The 20,323-nt window shown below is 46.7% G+C and overlaps 1 protein-coding gene, 1 long non-coding RNA gene and 1 pseudogene across 2 annotated transcripts in view; all 3 read left to right on the forward strand.

Moving 5' to 3' along the window:
* GABBR1 (gamma-aminobutyric acid type B receptor subunit 1) overlaps nt 1-20,323 on the forward strand; it is a gene marked incomplete in the record, with an annotated part of 109,695 nt that overhangs the window by 35,126 nt on the left and 54,246 nt on the right. The window contains 8 exon segments of the mRNA XM_056541138.1: nt 11,533-11,693; nt 12,523-12,657; nt 14,722-14,892; nt 15,885-15,986; nt 16,240-16,305; nt 18,520-18,711; nt 18,800-19,042; nt 20,118-20,181. Of these exon segments, the coding sequence (XP_056397113.1) occupies nt 11,533-11,693; nt 12,523-12,657; nt 14,722-14,892; nt 15,885-15,986; nt 16,240-16,305; nt 18,520-18,711; nt 18,800-19,042; nt 20,118-20,181 (1,134 nt within the window).
* On the forward strand, nt 5,647-9,051 carry LOC130291829 (uncharacterized). Its single transcript, XR_008848045.1, has 2 exons — nt 5,647-6,236; nt 8,356-9,051. It is a non-coding gene; the product is annotated as an uncharacterized LOC130291829 (long non-coding RNA).
* Nucleotides 17,491-17,581, forward strand: LOC130292246 (U2 spliceosomal RNA; annotated as a pseudogene).

The following is a 20,323-nucleotide window of genomic DNA, read 5'->3' on the forward strand; positions in this document are numbered from 1 at the left end:
GCAGTACGTGAGGCTGTGCCTGGTTGGTTGCCTGGGAGGACGGGGTTAACAACTTCTGCTTTTAATGTCATTACATTTGTTCTTACACTTGGATATAATGCAGTAAGTCCTGGACTTTAAAGCTTTTTGCTGCAGTATCAGATGACACACCGGGGATCCAATGGGATCGAGCTGCTGATCGCTCTGCTAAGATTCATTGTAGCTGTGAGCTGCGGAAATACAGTCACATACCAGGTCTATAGGGTCATATAGTGGGCATCAGTGTGGCACCACTACATACCCCCTCCTCACTGAGGCTGCACCCCAAGGTCTCCACTTACCCCCCTTCTTCTGTGACTTGTACCCTGAAAATGAGACCGATGGTGTTAACCATCGGTCTCATTTTCAGGGTACAAGTCACAGAAGAAGGGGGGTAAGTGGAGACCCAGGGGTGCAGCCTCAGTGAGGAGGGGGTATGTATGATACAAACATCACCTACTCAACTGGCTCCAGAAAGTTAAACAGATTTGTAAATTACTTCTATTAAAAAAAAAATCTTAATCCTTTCAGCATTTATGAGCTGCTGAAGTTGAGTTGTTCTTTTCTGTCTAAGTGCTCTCTGATGATACCTGTCCCGGGAACTGTCCAGAGTAGAAGCAAATCCCCATAGCAAACCTCTTCTACTCTGTGCAGTTCCCAAGTCAGCAGAGAGCACTGTTGCCAGACAGAAAAGAACGACTCAACTTCAGCAGCTGATAATTATTGGAAGGATTAAGATTTTTTTTTTTTTAAATAGAAATAATTTACAAATCTGTTTAACTTTCTGTAGCCAGTTGATATATATATATATAAAAAAAACAAAAACACTTTTTCTCCTAAGACAGGGACAAATAAAGAATACAACTTTTTGGGCCCCAATGCAAAATCTGTAATAAGCTCACCAACTGTTACTCATCATTTATAGTACTGGTCTCCTCAGATGGGGCAGAGGGAACTTTTGGGCCTCTTCAAGGGCCAGATATGACCACAAGCCTTCGTAGCCCCTATAGTTACAAACTTTTGCAACCACTGTAGGCTTAGCCCTAGTTGGAAATTAGATGTCCCCCTCATATGGGGCAGAGGGACCTTTGGGCCTCATCAGGGCAAGAAATTACCACAAATCTATGTAACCCCTGTAGTCACAAACCTTTGTACCCCTAGAGTTACAGCCCTAGTTGGAAATTAGATGGTCTCCTCCTAATATGGGGCATAGGGACCCTTTGGGCCATCAAGGACCAGGTATGACCAAAAACCTTCCTAACCAATATAGTCACAAACCTTTGTAACCTCTATGGGGGAGATTTATCAAAACCTGTCTAGAGGTAGAGTTGCCCATAGCAACCAATCAAATACCTTCTTTCATTTTAATCAAGGCCTCTGCAAAATGAAGGAAGCGATCTGATTGGTTGCTATGGGCAACTGGGCAACTTTTCCCATAGACTTGCATTGAGGGGGCTGGGCATGACATCATGAGGGGGCGGGGCTATGACTTCACGGACTACTGGCTCCAGCGTTCGGAACGCTGAGCAGCGGAGAACCCCTTTAAGGGCCAGGAATGACCACAAACCTTCAGAACCGCCATAGAGACGAAAAAACCTTCACAACCACTATAGGCTTAGCCCTAATTGGAAATTAGATGGTCTCCTCAGAAGGGCCACCTCAAGGGATATGGTTTGACCGCAAACCTTGGCAACCTCTGTAGTCACAAAGGGGGAGATTTATCAAAACTTGTGCAGAGGAAGAGCGGTGCAGTTGCCCATGGCAACCAATCAGATTGCTTCTTTCATTTTTCACTGGTCTCTTTAAAAATGAAAGAAGCGATCTGATTGGTTGCTATGGACAATTGGTCAACTTTTCCTCTGGACAGGTTTTGATGAATCTCCCCCTATATGTTTAGCCCTATGTAGAAATGAGATGGTCTCCTCAGAGGGGGCAGAGGGACATTTTGGGCCTTCTTAAAGGGGTACTCCGCTGCTCAGCGTTTGGAACAAACTGTTGCGAACACTGGAGCCAGTGCCGGGAGCTCGTGACATTATAGCCCTGCCCCCTTATGATGTCACGGCCCGCCCCCTCAATGCAAGTCTATGGGAGGGGTCGTGATGGCAGTCACGCCCCCTCCCATAGACTTGCATTGAGGGGGCGGGGCGTGACGTTGTGAGGGGGTTATGACATCACGAGCTGCCGGCTCCAACGTTCGAAACAGTTTGTTCCAAACGCTGAGCAGCCGAGTACCCCTTTAAGGGCCAGGAATGACCACAAACCCTCAGAACCGCCATAGTCACAAAAAACCTTCGCAACAACTATAGGCTTAGCCCTAATTGGAAATTAGATGGTCTCCTCAGAAGGGGCAGAGGGACATTTTGGGCCTCCTCTAGGGATATGGTTTGACCGCAAACCTTGGCAACCTCTGTAGTCACAAAGGGGGAGATTTATCAAAACTTAGGAAGAGTGATGCAGTTGCCCATGGCAACCAATCAGATCGCTTCTTTCATTTTTCACAGGTCTCTTTAAAAATGAAAGAAGCGATCTGATTGGTTGCCATGGGCAACTGCACCTCTCTTCCAAAATGTTGTAACCCCCTATAGTTATAGCCCTAGTCATAATTGCGATGCCTACTTGAAGATATTGAACCAGACATGTCTTAGGGCAAACAGGATTTTCTTTTTTGCTTAGAAACCTAGAAACTACCATTTTTTTTTGTGTAGAATTCTTATGTTCCCATTACACACTGAGGCAAGCAGCTGATTGGCGGAGGCCCATTCGCAGGACCGCCCATGAGCAGCTTTCCTTTGGGGAGGAGCAGTTACCTCAGGGGCGGGTTACAATGTGGTCTGCTCCTTTAGTATTTATATAGGTGAGTGGCTACCACCTACTTGTGGCAAGTCAACCCTCACACCTGAGAGGGCCTGATGGTCCCCAGAGTAGTGCCTCAAGCTGGTGCAAAACTACGACTCCCAGCATGCATCATAGCTTCATTCTAGGACCTAATTGGGCTTCTAGCCGGGCCTAGGACAAAGTCAAACTGCAGAATCTAGAGCAGTATTTCCCAACCAGGGTGCCTCCAGCTGTTGCAAAACTACAACTCCCAATATGCCCCATAGCTTCACTCTTGGACCTAATTGGGCTACTGGCCAGGCCTAGGACAATGTCAATCTGCACAGTCTTATAAAAAAAAAGTGTTCCCCAACCAGGGTGCCTTCAGTTGTTACAAAACTACAACTCCCAGCATGCACCATAGCTTCACTCTAGGACCCTACTGGGCTGCCGGCCAGGCCTGGGACAAAGTCAAACTGCAGAATCTAGAGCAGTGTTTCCCAACCAGGGTGCCGCCAGCTGTTGCAAAACTACAACTCCCAGCATGCCCAGACAGCCTTCGGCTGTCTGGGCATGCTGGGAGTTGTAGTTTTGCAACAGCTGGAGGCATTCTGGTAGGAAAACACTGCTATAAATATAGTATTTTCTATGCACAGCTTTAGTGTCCCAATTCACTCCTGCTCCACTATTCGGGCCTAGATCTAGTAGAACCCTCAGCTGCTCCTATATCACTTCTCTTTCTATGGGCAGCTGGGTATATACTGGTAATGGCCCATTTCCAACAGCTGGCATGGGTGCACTTTTTTTTTTATTCCAGTGCATTTTCAGGTCAGTAAATGCTTTTTAGTCCTCGATAGTGTTTTATTGGCTGCAGGTTAAATGTGTGTAAAGTGCTCGGCGGCGCACGCGGTGTCACCCAGCGACATTATAAAAAGCTGTCAGTTTTCAGACCTAGAAGCCATTTTATGGCCTCACCCCCCCCCCTTTCCAAATTATTACCCCCTTAATGGCAAACGTGGCCATCTGTGGTTTGCACCTTCTGCTGTAAAGCAGCACTCAACAATCCACAGCAAACACGTCTCAGTAATTAATTAGTAATTAACCCCTGCTGCCCTGGGACACACGGGGAACGGCAGACGATGCAGCTGAGCCGCGCCGCACACACCAGGAATGCAGAAAGCAACTAGAAATAATACAAGAATGTAATTACTATAATACTGCCCCTATGTACAAGGATGTAACTACTATAATACTGCTCCTATATACAAGAATATAACTACTATAATACTGCTCCTATATACAGGAATATAACTACTATAATACTGTCTCCTATATACAAGAATATAACGACTATAATACTGCCTCCTATACACAAGAATATAACTACTATAATACTGCTCCTATATACAAGAATATAACTACTATAATACTGCTCCTATATACAAGAATATAACTACTATAATACTGCTCCTATATACAAGAATATAACTACTATAATACTGCTCCTATATACAAGAATGTAATTACTATAATACTGCTCCTATATACAAGAATGTAACTACTATAATACTGCCCCTATGTTCAAGAATGTAACTACTATAATACTACTCCCTATATACAAGAATATAACTACTATAATACTGCTCCTATGTACAAGAATGTAACTACTATAATACTGCCCCTATGTTCAAGAATGTAACTACTATAATACTACTCCCTATATACAAGAATATAACTACTATAATACTGCTCCTATATACAAGAATATAACTACTATAATACTGCTCCTATATACAAGAATATAACTACTATAATATTGCTCCTATATACAAGAATATAACTACTATAATACTGCTCCTATATACAAGAATATAACTACTATAATACTGCTCCTATATACAAGAATATAACTACTATAATACTGCCTCCTATATACAAGAATATAACTACAATAATACTGCTTCCTATATACAAGAATAAAACTACTATAATACTGCTCCTATATACAAGAATATAACTACTATAATACTGCTCCTATATACAAGAATATATCTACTATAATACTGCTTCTATATACAAGAATATAACTACTATAATACTGATTCCTATATACAAGAATATAACTACTATAATACTGCTCCTATATACAAGAATAAAACTACTATAATACTGCTCCTATATACAAGAATATAACTACTATAATACTGCTTCCTATATACAAGAATATAACTACTATAATACTGCCTCCTATATACAAGAATATAACTGCTATAATACTGCCTCCTATATACAAGAATATAACTACTATAATACTGCTCCTATATACAAGAATATAACTACTATAATACTGCCTCCTATATACAAGAATATAACTACTATAATACTGCTCCTATATATAAGAATATAACTACTATAATACTGCTCATATATACAAGAATATAACTACTATAATACTGCCCCTATATACAAGAATATAACTACTATAATACTGCTCCTATATACAAGAATATAACTACTATAATACTGCTCATATATACAAGAATATAACTACTATAATACTGCTCCTATATACAAGAATATAACTACTATAATACTGCTCCTATATACAAGAATATAACTACTATAATACTGCTCCTATATACAAGAATATAACTACTATAATACTGCCCCTATGTACAAGAATATAACTACTATAATACTGCTCATATATACAAGAATATAACTACTATAATACTGCTCCTATATACAAGAATATAACTACTATAATACTGCTCCTATATACAAGAATATAACTACTATAATACTGCTCCTATATACAAGAATATAACTACTATAATACTTCTCCTATATACAGGAATATAACTACTATAATACTGATCCTATATACAAGAATATAACTACTATAATACTGCCCCCTATATACAAGAATATAACTACTATAATGCTGCCTCCTGATTTTAGTATAGAAATAACTTTACTGTGTGTCTTGGTTCTTTCTCTGTCATGATCAGGTAATGTAGTGATAGGAGACTCTGGGGTCAGTGAGCGCAGTATATGACATTATTATCTTGTCACTGTATGGGAGTAGTAGTTGTAGTATTATTGGTTCTTCTCCTGTGACCTCTTCCCTCTGGATGATAACATGTCCACCCCCGGGTCCTTTCTTAGTGTAACTACAGATCCCAGCAGGATTTCTGGACTTGTCCGTCGTGCTGACCTCTTCTGCCGCTCCCGCTTCCTTCCTCACTTTCTTGTCTCGGTTACACATCTTACTTCTCTCCGTACAGAGATTGTGGAAGATTCTGCAAAAATCCCTTTGACCTAAATACAAATTGAATGAAGGAGAAAGATTGGGAGGGGGAAAAGATGTATGGGGAGCAGAGACGTCAGGACCCTCCGCTTCTGTAATCTCCAGTGTCTTCTCTTCTGGTTACTCTCTTTTTCTCACTTCTTCTTGTGGTTACCCCCCCCCCCCACTCCAGACACTTCTTCACCACTCCAGACCCTTCCCCACTGCTCCAGACCCTTCCCCACTGCTCCAGACCCTTCCCCACTGCTCCAGACCCTTCCCCACCGCTCCAGACCCTTCCCCACCGCTCCAGACCCTTCCCCACTGCTCCAGACCCTTCCCCACTGCTCCAGACCCTTTCTCACTGCTCCAGACCCTTCCCCACTGCTGTAGACCCTTCCCCACTGCTCCAGACCCTTCCCCACCACTCCAGACCCTTCCCCACTGCTCCAGACCCTTCCCCACTGCTCCAGAACCTTCCCCACTGCTCCAGACCCTTCCCCACTGCTCCAGACCCTTCCCCCCCACTCCAGACCCTTCCCCACTGCTCCAGACCCTTCCTCACTGCTCCAGACCCTTCCCCACTGCTCCAGACCCTTCCCCCCGCTCCAGACCCTTCCCCACTGCTCCAGACCCTTCCCCACCGCTCCAGACCCTTCCCCACTGCTCCAGACCCTTCCCCACTGCTCCAGACCCTTCCCCACTGCTCCAGACCCTTCCTCCCGCTCCAGACCCTTCCCCACTGCTCCAGACCCTTCCCCACCGCTCCAGACCCTTCCCCACCGCTCCAGACCCTTCCCCTCTGCTCCAGACCCTTCCCCACCACTCCAGACCCTTCCCCACCACTCCAGACCCTTCCCCACTGCTCCACACCCTTCCCCACCACTCCAGACCCTTCCCCACCGCTCCAGACCCTTCCCCACTGCTCCAGACCCTTCCCCAACACTCCAGACCCTTCTCCACCGCTCCAGACCCTTCCCCTCTGCTCCAGACCCTTCCCCACTGCTCCAGACCCTTCCCCACTGCTCCAGACCCTTCCCCCCCACTCCAGATCCTTCCCCACTGCTCCAGACCCTTCCCCACTGCTCCACACCCTTCCCCACTGCTCCAGACCCGTCCCCTCTGCTCCAGACCCTTCCCCACCGCTCCAGACCCTTCCCCACCGCTCCAGACCCTTCCCCAACACTCCAGACTCTTCCCCACTGCTCCAGCCTCTTCCCCACTGCTCCAGACCCTTCCCCAACACTCCAGACCCTTCCCCACCGCTCCAGGCCCTTCCCCACCACTCCAGACCCTTCCCCACTGCTCCAGACCCTTCCCCAACACTCCAGACCCTTCCCCACCGCTCCAGACCCTTCCCCTCTGCTCCAGACCCTTCCCCACTGCTCCAGACCCTTCCCCATCGCTCCAGACCCTTCCCCACTGCTCCAGACCCTTCCCCACTGCTCCAGACCCTTCCCCACTGCTCCAGACTCTTCCCCCACTGCTCCAGACCCTTCCCCACTGCTCCAGACCCTTCCCCACTGCTTCAGACCCTTCCCCACCGCTCCAGACCCTTCCCCACCGCTCCAGACTCTTCCCCACTGCTCCAGACCCTTCCCCACTGCTCCAGACCCTTCCCCACTGCTCCAGACCCTTCCCCACTGCTCCAGAGTCTTCCCCACTGCTCCAGACCCTTCCCCACTGCTCCAGACCCTTCCCCAACACTCCAGACCCTTCCCCACTGCTCCAGACCCTTCCCCACCGCTCCAGACCATTCACCACCGCTCCAGACTCTTCCCCACTGCTCCAGACCCTTCCCCAACACTCCAGACCCTTCCCCACTGCTCCAGACCCTTCCCCACCGCTCCAGACACTTCCCCACCGCTCCAGACCCTTCCTCTCTGCTCCAGACCCTTCCCCACTGCTCCAGACCCTTCCCCACTGCTCCAGACCCTTCCCCACTGCTCCAGACCCTTCCCCACCGCTCCAGACCCCTCCCCACCACTCCAGACCCTTTCCCACCGCTCCAGACCCTTCCCCAACACTCCAGACCCTTACCCACCACTCCAGACCCTTCCCCACCGCTCCAGACCCTTCCCCACCCTACATAGGACCCCCTTACTTGTATACAGGGTCTCCCACCCCCTGCAGTCCTTGGCTCTCCGTTCTCCTGGTCTCTCAGGCTTCTTCCATATTTTACCAAGAATCATGTAAACTATTTCCTGACATCTGGCGTTCTTCCCTGTATACAGGATCTGATGGGAGCTTCATGGTGTTTAAAGGAGCAGGGACCTTCAGGATGTCTTGTATTATGGCGCACACATATATGGCGGGGACTCCTTACATTCCTCCACTCCTTCATCTCTCTCCTGTAATACTATTCTCTTCTTCCTTCTTCCTCGACTTCTTCTGCTTTCCCTTCATCATCAGCATTTTTCTTCATCATCTCCCTCCCCCTTTGCTCGTTTTGCTTTTCATCATCATCATCATCATCATCATCTTTTTTTTATTACTTTTCCTCTTTTTCTCCTTCTACCTCTTCTTACCCTTCATCCTCCATCATCATCATTAACTTTTTTCTTTATCTTCCTCCTCCTTTCCTCTTCATCATCGCCATCATTATGCTCATCATCTTCTTCTTTTCCTTTAGCTTCTTCACCATCTTCTCACCCTTCTTCTCTTTCCCATTCTTTCTTTCTTATTACTTTTCCTCTTTTCCTCCTTCTACCTCTTCTTACCCTTCATCTTCCATCCTCATCATTAGTGTTTCTATGTCCTCTTCCATTTTCCATCACTGTTCCCTTCTGCTTCTCCTCCTTTTTGCCCCTTTTCTCCTTTTCCTTCAGTCTCTTCTTCCTTCCTCTTCTTCTACTTCCACTTCCCATCATCTTTGTCCTTTTCTTCTTCTTCTTCTTCCTCTTCATTATCTTCTTTCCCCCCCTCCCCCCTCTTTTCTTTTCCTTACACACCTTCTTCTGCTTCTTCTTCCTCTTCTTCTAAACCAGTGGTCTCAAACTATGGCCCTCCAGATGTTGCGAAACTTCAACTCCCAGCATGCCCGGACAGCCAACGGCTGTCCGGGCATGCTGGGAGTTGAAGTTTCGCAAAAGCTACAGGGCCGCAGTTTGAAGACCGCTGCGCTAAAGGATAAGATAAGAGGGAAGCCTTGATTTACCTTTCGGGGACATTGTGCATCCTCTGGAGGAGGCAGACAAAATCTTTGGTGGCATTCTGGGAGTTGAAGTTTCGCAAAAGCTTCAGGGCCGCAGTTTGAAGACCGCTGCGCTAAAGGATAAGATAAGAGGGAAGCCTTGATTTACCTTTCGGGGACATTGTGCATCCTCTGGAGGAGGCAGACAAAATCTTTGGTGGCATTCTGGGAGTTGAAGTTTCGCAAAAGCTTCAGGGCCGCAGTTTGAAGACCGCTGCTCTAAGGGATAAGATGAGAGGGAAGCCTTGATTTACCTTTCGGGGACAGTGTGCATCCTCTGGAGGAGGCAGACAAAACCTTTGGTGGCATTCTGGGAGTTGAAGTTTTGCAGTACTGTTCTAAATCATCATCATCATCAGTCTTTGATTCTTTCTCCATCTTACCTCATTTGCTCTTTTCTTCCTTTCTTCTCCTCCGTCTCCCATCTTGTCCTCTTTACGCCTTTTCTTCTTATGGCTCTTATCTCCCTTTCTTCTGTATCTATTATTTGGTGCCACCATATTGGTTTCAGACACCCGTGACCATATGGATAATGTTTCTCCAGATTGTCCATTCCTCTGTTGGGGTCTTCAGACATGTTCTGTTCATTATGTCTTATATTGGGAGACCCTCCAACCCAGATTCTTAGATTAATATTGGGGGAGATTTATTAAAACCTGTGTAGGGGAAGAGTGATGCAGTTGCCCATAACAACCAATCAGATCGCTTCTTTCATTTTTCCCCGACTTCTTTAAAAATGAAACAAGCGAACTGATTGGTTGCTATGGGCAACTGCTCCACTCTTCCTCTACACAGCCTTTGATAAATGAATGGAGCCAAGCTGTAATACCACACACAACCTGAGGACAGGGGTGGCGCTGTTTAAAAAAAATAATATATATATATATATATCTTTTTTTTTTGTGGAAGAAATTAGTTCTGTTAATCTCCTCCTTATAGTGTCCAATATAAGATAAGACCTCGTCGTCTGGTCATTGATGTCCCGTCAAGTGGAAGGTCCTCGTAGATCTGACGTATCTGATCCCTTCATGTTCATGTTAGGACAGTTTCAGGGATATATCCTCTGTTTTCGATAAATTTACCTTTTATGTTTCCAGAATTTTATGGGTTCTCTCCTGTGTCTGGGGGGGGGGGGGGGGGCCTGGTCTTGGCTCTGAGGGTCCCATTGTTGATTTCCTCCACAATTTGGAAACATTTTTCATTTTCCACATTTTTAGATCTTTTTGGCGAGCTCGACGTTTTTTTTTCGGTCTTTCATCTTAAGATATAACTTACTATGTTTACAAGGACGTAGTTTTTTTTTATTTTGCAGACCACATGGGGTTATATCTTTATATATATGGGGTGGTCCGTATAACTGCAGATAAACTAATGCTGTGGTATTTGAACATGCAGCTGTAAAGAGTTAGTCAGCAGCTTGAGCTCTGCTACATCTGCGCGCTCTCCCACCTGCCTTGGTATCATGCTCCCATCTTCCTCATCACCTGTCATGTGCCCCCTCCCGCTCGTCACCTCTGTCCTGTATCATTGCTCTCCCCCTGCCCCGATCATGGCCCCCTCCTCTCTCTCTGACTCTCTCCCCCTCTCTCATTCCCCATTCTCTTTGTAATCCCTCGCTCCCTTCGGCGTGGGTGACATCATTGTGTCTCCTCCCCTCGCTCCCTCTCTCCATCTCTCCATCCTTCTCTAGACTGCAGAATTAAACCAGGAATCGTGCAGATGCTGCGGCGCTCTCCTGCCACATCCGTGGGCTGTCTCGCTGCACTGACTCTGCCTGTCTGATTTAGTCACTGACTGTCTCTTTCTCTCTCTGGATCCCTATCTTCCCCATTCTTTTCCCATTTACTGATCCCAGTTCTTGCTCTCCATGGCTCCATCCTGACCGTCTGTCTGCACTCTCTTATTCCTGGTGGTCTCTTTATTCCACCTGTTTTCTCTCTCTCTGTTTCCTGTTGATCTTTGTGCTTTATTGTCTTTGCCGTCTGTTTAGTAATTTTCGTGTGTTTTGCTTGCACTCTCCTGTGCCCCCATCACTTGCACTCTCGCACTTTTTTCGCCTGTTTCTTGGTGTATGATGACTCCCCCTATACCCCGTCTCTCCGACCTCCTGTTACTCCTGTTCTCCCCTCTCCCCCAATGATGATGTCTCCCCCACTGGCCATGTCTCTGTCTCTCTGTGTGCCTGTGCTGACTCTCTTGCTGTGTGATGCGGTCTCAGGTAAGAAAGCCTTGCACGTGGGCGCTCTCTTCCCCATGAGTGGGGGATGGCCTGGGGGACAGGCCTGTCACCCTGCCGCACAGATGGCCCTGGAAGACGTCAACAACAGAAGAGACATCCTGCCGGAATATGAACTTAGACTCATTCACCATGACAGCCAGGTGAGTGATGGTAAAGTGGTGGCACCGGGACGTGGATGGCCGCACGATAGATAGGGTTATTTTGTAGGTGGTCACCTGTCTCTCGTGGTACACCTGGTCAGGTCTAGTCACACGACAGGTAGCGAGTGACAGCCATGAAGCCCTGACTATAATAGACCCTATCAGAGAGAGTATAATACTGTGAGAACGCTTTATTAGTCAGTGACCACCGAGTGCGATAAAGAAAAGAGAAAAAATCAACAAACAAGTGATGGGGGGGGGGGGAGGATAAAAGATGCAAAAATAAAAAGTGTGAGGGGCGAGGAACAAAAGTGCAGAAGCGAGAGAAAGTGAGGAGGCGAGAGCGACAAGATGAGAGACAGCAGGGGAAAAAGTCATAGACGGCTGTGACAGGAGGCGAGGAAAGTGAGACCTCCACAGGGGGCTTGGACACGGCTTGTGTGACCTTTACTAAGACTATCTCCGAGGGGGGAGAGAGAGCGCAGGGGGTGCAGCCAGGCTCTCTCACAGGATTACCCCCTGCGCTCTCATTATTCCACTCAGCTCTCTCACTGTTACCACGGCAACGGAGGAAAGGGTAAAATATTCCAGAGAAGAGAGAGAGAGACCGAGAGAGTGAGAAAGAGAGAGAGAGTGGAATGGGCAGAGAGGGGGGAGAGAAAGAGACAGATGGGGAGACAGACACAAACAGGAGATAGATGGGAGAGGCTGAGAGGGAGAGCACTCTCATCGTCCTCCTGCACTCTCATCGTCCTCTCTCAGAGTGTCAGTCAGGGTTATTGGCTTCTTCTTGTGTCTTATTGTGCCATCTTTATTGTGCCCTCCCCAGTGTGACCCCGGCCAGGCGACGCGCCACCTGTACGAGTTGCTGTACAATGACCCAATAAAGATAATGCTGATGCCCGGGTGCAGCAGTGTCTCCACTCTGGTGGCGGAGGCGGCCCGCATGTGGCATCTCATTGTGGTGAGGAGCTGTCACCAGGCACTGACGCCTGTCTTACTGTCTCACTTTGTTTTTCTCACTTTTTGAGTCTATTCATCCATCATGTTACTTATTGACTTCTTCTTCTATTCCCACATTCCTGTACTGCTCTCCTCCTGTCAGTCCTCCCTCTCCACTCTCCTCCTGTCAGTCCTCCCTCTCCACTCTCCTCCTGTCAGTCCTCCCTCTCCTCTCTCCTCCTGTCAGTCCTCCCTCTCCTCTCTCCTCCTGTCAGTCCTCCCTCCCCTCTCTCCTCCTGTCAGTCCTCCCTCTCCTCTCTCCTCCTGTCAGTCCTCCCTCTCCACTCTCCTCCTGTCAGTCCTCCCTCTCCTCTCTCCTCCTGTCAGTCCTCCCTCTCCACTCTCCTCCTGTCAGTCCTCCCTCTCCACTCTCCTCCTGTCAGTCCTCCCTCTCCACTCTCCTCCTGTCAGTCCTCCCTCTCCACTCTCCTCCTGTCAGTCCTCCCTCTCCACTCTCCTCCTGTCAGTCCTCCCTCTCCACTCTCCTCCTGTCAGTCCTCCCTCTCCTCTCTCCTCCTGTCAGTCCTCCCTCTCCACTCTCCTCCTGTCAGTCCTCGCTCTCCACTCTCCTCCTGTCAGTCCTCCCTCTCCTCTCTCCTCCTGTCAGTCTTCCCTCTCCACTCTCCTCCTGTCAGTCTTCCCTCTCCACTCTCCTCCTGTCAGTCCTCCCTCTCCTCTCTCCTCCTGTCAGTCTTCCCTCTCCACTCTCCTCCTGTCAGTCTTCCCTCTCCTCTCTCCTCCTGTCAGTCTTCCCTCTCCACTCTCCTCCTGTCAGTCTTCCCTCTCCTCTCTCCTCCTGTCAGTCTTCCCTCTCCACTCTCCTCCTGTCAGTCCTCCCTCTCCGGTGCTTTTTACCATCTTCAGTGACTTCTTACTGATTTTATTCTTACTTCTTCTGATCCGCCGCCTGTGATGTCTTTGGTTCCTTTGTTCTCCTTATCTTGCATCTTTGCTTTCATCCATTTTTTTGGTTTTTCTCTTTACCCAATTAGCTCTTCTCTTATTTCCCTGACTGTGTTCATCCTTCTTCTAACTTTTCTACTTCTGCCTATAATAACCCTGTGACCTCCTCTGTATTTATCTCCCTCATGTATCCCTCTTCATCTTTCACTATTCTTCTTACCTTGTATTCTACTCACTCATCCCCATTCTCTTGTTTTTCTGCCTTCCTTCCTTTTCTCTTTCTTTTTCTTCCTTCCTTCCTTCCTTCCTTCCTCACTCACTCACACACTCCTTTCTTCCTTCCTTTCTTCTTTTTCTCACTCATTGCTTTTTTCCTATCCCTTCCTTCCTCACTTCCATCTTCCTTCCTTCTTTCCTCACTCTTCCTTCCTTCCTTCCTCATCACTCCTCTCATATTTCCCTTCTCCTTCCTTTTATTATTTCCTACCTTCCTTCATATATTTCTCCCTCCCTTCCTTCTTTCCTCACTCTTCTCTTCCTTCCTTCTTTCCTCACTCTTCTCTTCCTTCCTTCTTTCCTCACTCTTCTCTTCCTTCCTTCTTTCCTCACTCTTCTCTTCCTTCCTTCCTTCCTTCCTTCTTTCCTCAATCTTCTCTTCCTTTCTTACTTCTTTCCTCCCATCTTCATTCCTTCCTTTCTCACTCCTCTCATATTTCCCTTCTCCTCCCCTTCCTTCTTTATTTACCACCCCCTTACTATCTCCTTACCTCTCTTTTCTTCCTCCATCCTCTCCTCTCCTGTTTCTCTTTTTCCTTCCTCCTCTTTTCTCTGTCTGATGCACACCTCCCCACCTCCCATGTACTTCTCTTCTGTTATCCACCATTATTATTTTTATGACTTTTCCCCTACACAATCTCTCCTTTTTCTTGGTTATTGGCTATTATTGCCTTACTTTACTATTTCCTTATAACGTTTTGTGACGTTTCCCCTTCCCCTCTCATTTCCACTACTTTCCACCCATAATCCACATCGTTCTCATTCCATATTTCCATATTGGTGTTAATACATTGAAGACCTCCTGTGTCTGTGCCTAATCCCATATAAATCATCTCCTCCCCTCCAGCTTTCTTATGGCTCCAGTTCACCGGCGCTCTCAAACCGTCAGAGATTCCCGACCTTCTTCCGCACACATCCATCGGCAACCCTGCACAATCCCACCAGGGTCCAACTTTTCAAAAAGTGGGGATGGACTAAGATCGCGACCATTCAGCAGACCACCGAAGTCTTTACTTCTGTGAGTGAAGATGATTCATTTAGATGATATTATTAATTAATATGTAACCCACAAATCCCCCAGAACAAAAACCTTCAATTTTTTTTTATTCTGGCAGCAGATTAGTCATATTTTAGAATTTAGATGCTGAATCACCTAGTCAGGAAACAGTCATGTCTGTTGTATGTGGACTGTTATACTATCTAATGTATTTACACATCGTAGACCCAGTTTAGCATATTCCCAAACCTTCTCCATGGCCCATTATCTGGACCCTGGTCTCCAAAAACCCCAGAACATTGGCAACTGGCCTGAGGGTCTTATGTGAATGTATATGACAAGACCTGGGCTTCCTCTAGATTAGAGGAACTACCAAAATGACATATATATATATATATATATATATATATATATATATATATATATATACTCATGCTAACTCCATGATCTCTATGGTCCAAAGCCATGGATCCTGGCCTCCACAAGCACCATACGATTAGTAACTAAGGACCTAATGTGAAAGCTTTAAGGCAAGACCTTTGATTTTTCAGGGTATTAGTTCTTTATCTTTTTTCTATACTCCCCTGAACCTTATACCTTCGAAAAAGTAAAAAATGTCACACTTTATGGAAGGCATGATCCAAGGACTACCAACACTTCCAGTCAGATAGCAAATAGGACCCAAGAGCTATGCTAGTTGTAGACCATCATCCAAATGTGATGATATATTAGATCCTCTGAAGGTCTTAAAAAATATTATTAAAAAATAATTAAGCCCGAATCATTCGACCATTAAAGTTCCTTCGTGTTTTAGAGGTGAATGAAGTATTGGTATTTCTCCAAGGCTTTCAATGTAGGTGAGAGGATATCACGATGGCCGTTTTACAATATCATGCAGCTCATTACCATGTTAATAATCCGGGCCGCTCCTGTATTGCAGTCCCACAGGCCTCTATAATTATAGGATGTGTTCCACCTTTCAGGAGGATTAATTCCTTCCCTTCTCCATCTAGACTCTGGATGACCTGGAGGAACGAGTGAAGGAAGCCGGAATTGAAATCACGTTCCGCCAGAGCTTCTTCTCTGACCCCACTGTTCCGGTAAAAAATCTCAAGGTATGGACTAGTGTCATCTTGGATGTCGCTTGGGATCTTCTCTCTGATAGGAATTAAAATTGATTGAGAGTGTTGTCCTTCCCGGGAGACTCACCTTCGGTCAATGGGTTGGACTGCAGTACAATGATTGACTCCTTACACGGTCAATAGAGATCATTAAGTGTCCGCGCTCTGCCCGATTCCCCGTCACAGTCTCTTCTCACTTTCCTCTCCTTTTCTTTATTTCCCTTATTGTTCTTATCTTTTATTTCAGAGACAAGATGCTAGAATAATTGTCGGATTATTCTATGAAACCGAGGCACGGAAAGTCTTTTGTGAGGTAAAATTAGACATTCTCTATATCCTGTGAGGGGCTCGCCTTGGTTATTCTTAGAACTATTTGTTCTTTTATTTTTTCCTTTTTTATACATCTTGAAACGGTTTCACGTTACCACCTTTTCATCTCTCAAGTTCGTCAATCTCTCATATGTGTCGTTCAAGAGAATTTCATCCGAAAATTAAGTATGCAAATTACCTCTCCTATAGGGTGAAGAAAATTGGCAGTGCCACCAATTAGACACCTTTTTGTAGACAGCAGTGTCTTTGACTTATATTCCTAGCAACTTATTTACAGGGAGAACTTCGGGGAGACTAAACTTGGAATGGAATGTAGCCATTTGGCCATTAAGCAATGTAGGTATATATGTCACCAGTTTTTATAATTTTTTTATTTGAGAAGAAGCCATTGGAAGGTACTGCTCTTATTGGGGAGATCCAGTGCAGGCAATGCTCTCTGGGAAAAGTATACAAATTAACTGTCTAGATCTAGAAGGAAGAGAACGGTCTCTCTAGTGCCACCTATAGGTAACTTCTCTGAAAGTCGATGACTCAAGAAGCTAAAGGAGATATTCGTCAAAAATAAACGTATCCTCTATCCACAGGATAGGGAATAAGAAGCTGATCGCGGGGGGGGGGGGGGTCCAAGCACTGTGACGGGAGCGTGTGTTATCTACTGGTAGACGGCATGCCCTCCAGTCATTTCTATGAGAGCACCAATGATTCCCAAATGCTGTAATCAGGACTTTTCGGCACTCCTATAGAAATGGGAGCATGTGACACCTGCAGCACATGCTCCTCAATGAGCGCCAGGTCCCGGTGATCGCTGAGGTCCCAGCTCTCAAACTCCCTCAATCACCGGGACCCGGCGCTCATCAGTTACTTATGCCTCTCCTGTAGATAGGGGATAAGTTTATTCTTGCCGGATATCTCCTTTAAGGTTGAGTCTCCTTGAGTCATTGAGTTTCAGGGAAGTTACCTATATGTGGCACTAGAGAGACAGTTCTCTTCCTTCTAGACAGCTAATTTGCATACTTTTCCCAGAGAGCATTGCCTGCACTGGATCTCCCTAATAAAAGCAGTACCTTCCAATGGCTTCTTCTAAAATAAAAAATAAAAAAATAACGTGACATATATACCTACATGGCCAAATGGCTACATTCCATCCCCAATTCCTCCTTTAGTCATCATAGCTTCTTGGCCTTTTGGCTAAGATCAAGTGTAGTATCTGTTCTTATCAGTTTAATGCTGGTGGCAGGCGACGCCAGTATGGAGCTGTTGGGGATGGGTGCTGCATGGTAGGGAGCAGGTGTACCAGGGCGTTCCGGGGCTCGTTCTGAGGAATCAGCTCGACGGCTGCCCTGATGTGACCTGTTACCTCCGGGTCTCGCCATGAGGCTGAGAGGGTCTAGAGCCGAGGTACTTTAGTGCCTCGGGGAGTGGTGACCCCGAGGTGCCGAAACTCACTGGGTGTATTGGCTCACTGAGCTGAAGCACGGGCACCATGATCTCTGCACCTTGTGGCACTCACCTCTTGATTCCCGGCCTTCTGCCTAGGATCAGAGAAATTTTTATAGATCCGGCCGGATGTCCGGGCAGTATATCTGCACACATTCACTTATTTATTTTTGTCTCACTGTGTCACTTTTTGCGTGTTGTGTGTCCACAGGATTTGTCAGGATGCGGTAGCCCTTCTGGGTTTCCCTCTTGGCCGTCTAGGGGAGGTGTGTGTGGCCATTAGGTTCCGCACCTCCCTTCAAACACCCTGGGTACTCCTGCTCTGGCAAGGTACCAACCGTTATCGGCTCTGCAGGCAGATACCTTGGCTAACGCCAAGGGGGATGCCGGGAGCATTTGTGGTCCCTTAGTAGCTTCGGCTAAAAGGGACATCGAACCTGGAACCTCGCAGGTACCTTTTGGTCCGGAGGCGAAGGGTAAGGTTTGTTTGGGGGCCTCTCTCCTATCGGAGAAGGGCTTGCGATAGACCGAATCCTTTGTGCACGTTTTTTTAGTGTAACACGTTTACACTTTTTCTTGCACTCTGGGTGATTCGAGAGCACGTTCCTCGGCATTTAAAAAAAAAAAAAAAATTCCTCCTTTAGTCATCACCTTTTGATATTTAAGAAGTTTAATATACACCTTCAGTTTTTTCACATGACTCCGCTATCTTTCGCTCTACCATACCCTTTCATCTTCTCAATGTGTCTTCGTTCACCAGGTCTACAAAGAGCGTCTCTTTGGTAAGAAGTATGTCTGGTTTCTGATTGGTTGGTATGCCGATAACTGGTTCAAGACCCCGGATCCGGCCATAAACTGCACGGTGGAGGAGATGACTCGGGCCGTTGAGGGCCATGTAACCACAGAAATAGTCATGTTGAACCCAGAAAACACACGTGGCATCTCCAATATGGTAACTATGACCTCTGTAGACTTCTAAGTCGCCCTTTAACTCATCTCTAACCTTATTGGACACAAGATATATCTTCTCTTTCCTGTAGACCTCTCAGGAGTTCATGGAAAAGCTTCAAAAACGTCTTGGCAAGGACCCTGAGGGAGTAGGAGGACTACAGGAGGCTCCTCTTGCCTATGATGCTATCTGGGCGCTGGCACTTGCCCTTAACAAGACGTCGTATGAGTTATCTAAGAGAGGACTCCGTCTGGAAGACTTCAACTATAACAATGATAACATCAGTCGTGAGATCTACAAGGCCATGAATTCCTCCTCCTTTGACGGTGTCTCGGTGAGTCTTCTTTATCGTTTGGGTTTTTGATTTATTTTTAGTTTTTCATTCGTCCTTACCTCCATAGGGCCCATATTGGTTTCATGTTACAATAGTAAGCCAATGAACACAACAACTATTGGGAAAGTCAGTATGGCTGTGTTCCCTATATAGCAGTGGCCTCAAGCTGCGCAAAACTTCAACTCCCAGCATGCCCGGACAGCCAACGGCTGTCCGGGCATGCTGGGAGTTGAAGTTTTGCAACATCCGGAGGGCCACAGTTTGAGACCACTGCTATATAGGAATCCATAGCTCCGTTGACTTCTATGAGGCCAAGTGTGGGTCGGTGGGATGCGTCCATTGTGATCTACTTATATAATATCCATGTGAGGAATCTTAAAGGAGTACTCTGGCTAAAACTAACTTATTCCCTATCCACAGGACGGGATAAGTAGCTGATTGAGGGGGGTCCAATCACTGGGGCCCCCGGCGATCACTGGGAGGGGACCCCGGCGTGCCCTCCATTCATTCCTATGGTTCCGCCAATGATGCCCAAGAGCTGGCCTCTTTGGCGCTCCCATAGGAATGAATGGAGCGCGTGCGCACTGAGGGCCAGGGTCCCGTTCCGGTGATGTGGCTGCTGCACGCGCTTCTCTCTGAGAGCCAGGGTCTCAGTCAAAACGTCATCTTTGGTCATTGGTAATCGCCCCCCCCCCCCCCCCCCCCGATCACGTTCGCCTATATAAAGCCGCATTGAAGTGATAGATGACTGTGAGGAGAGGTCTGGTCAGTGCCCGCAAGGTTTTTTTTTTTCATTCTTCACAAAAATTCCGTGACGGACGGATCAATAAGTCAGAAAAGCTGCATGTTCTGCGTTATTGATCTGTTTTTTACAGCATGCATTTGCCGACCGTCTGGTTGTGCCTGGGAATAAATCACCGCCGCACCGTACGGAGCTGCGGATCCCTGTGCACACAGGTGATTGTGGAGGCCGGGAAAAATGATGATCATCTAACCGAGCACACATCATATTGGCAGCGCCCAAGGCGTCTCCTCTCCTTCATCTTTACAGCCTTCTCTTTCCATCAATTTCCAGGGTCACGTGGTCTTTGATGCCAGTGGGTCCCGTATGGCCTGGACGCTCATAGAACAGCTACAAGGTATGTGAAGATGGCCTTAGATGTCACCAACAAAACAAAGGACCGACTATAAATGGCTCAGCGGTGGAAATGTGTCCACCTTAAAGGGGTTTATCCGGCTCAAAGGGGAGAGAGGTTATAAAGAGCAAGGAGGACCTGCCCT

The sequence above is a fragment of the Hyla sarda genome, chromosome 9, assembly GCF_029499605.1.
Source record: "Hyla sarda isolate aHylSar1 chromosome 9, aHylSar1.hap1, whole genome shotgun sequence".
Lineage (NCBI taxonomy): Eukaryota > Metazoa > Chordata > Amphibia > Anura > Hylidae > Hyla > Hyla sarda.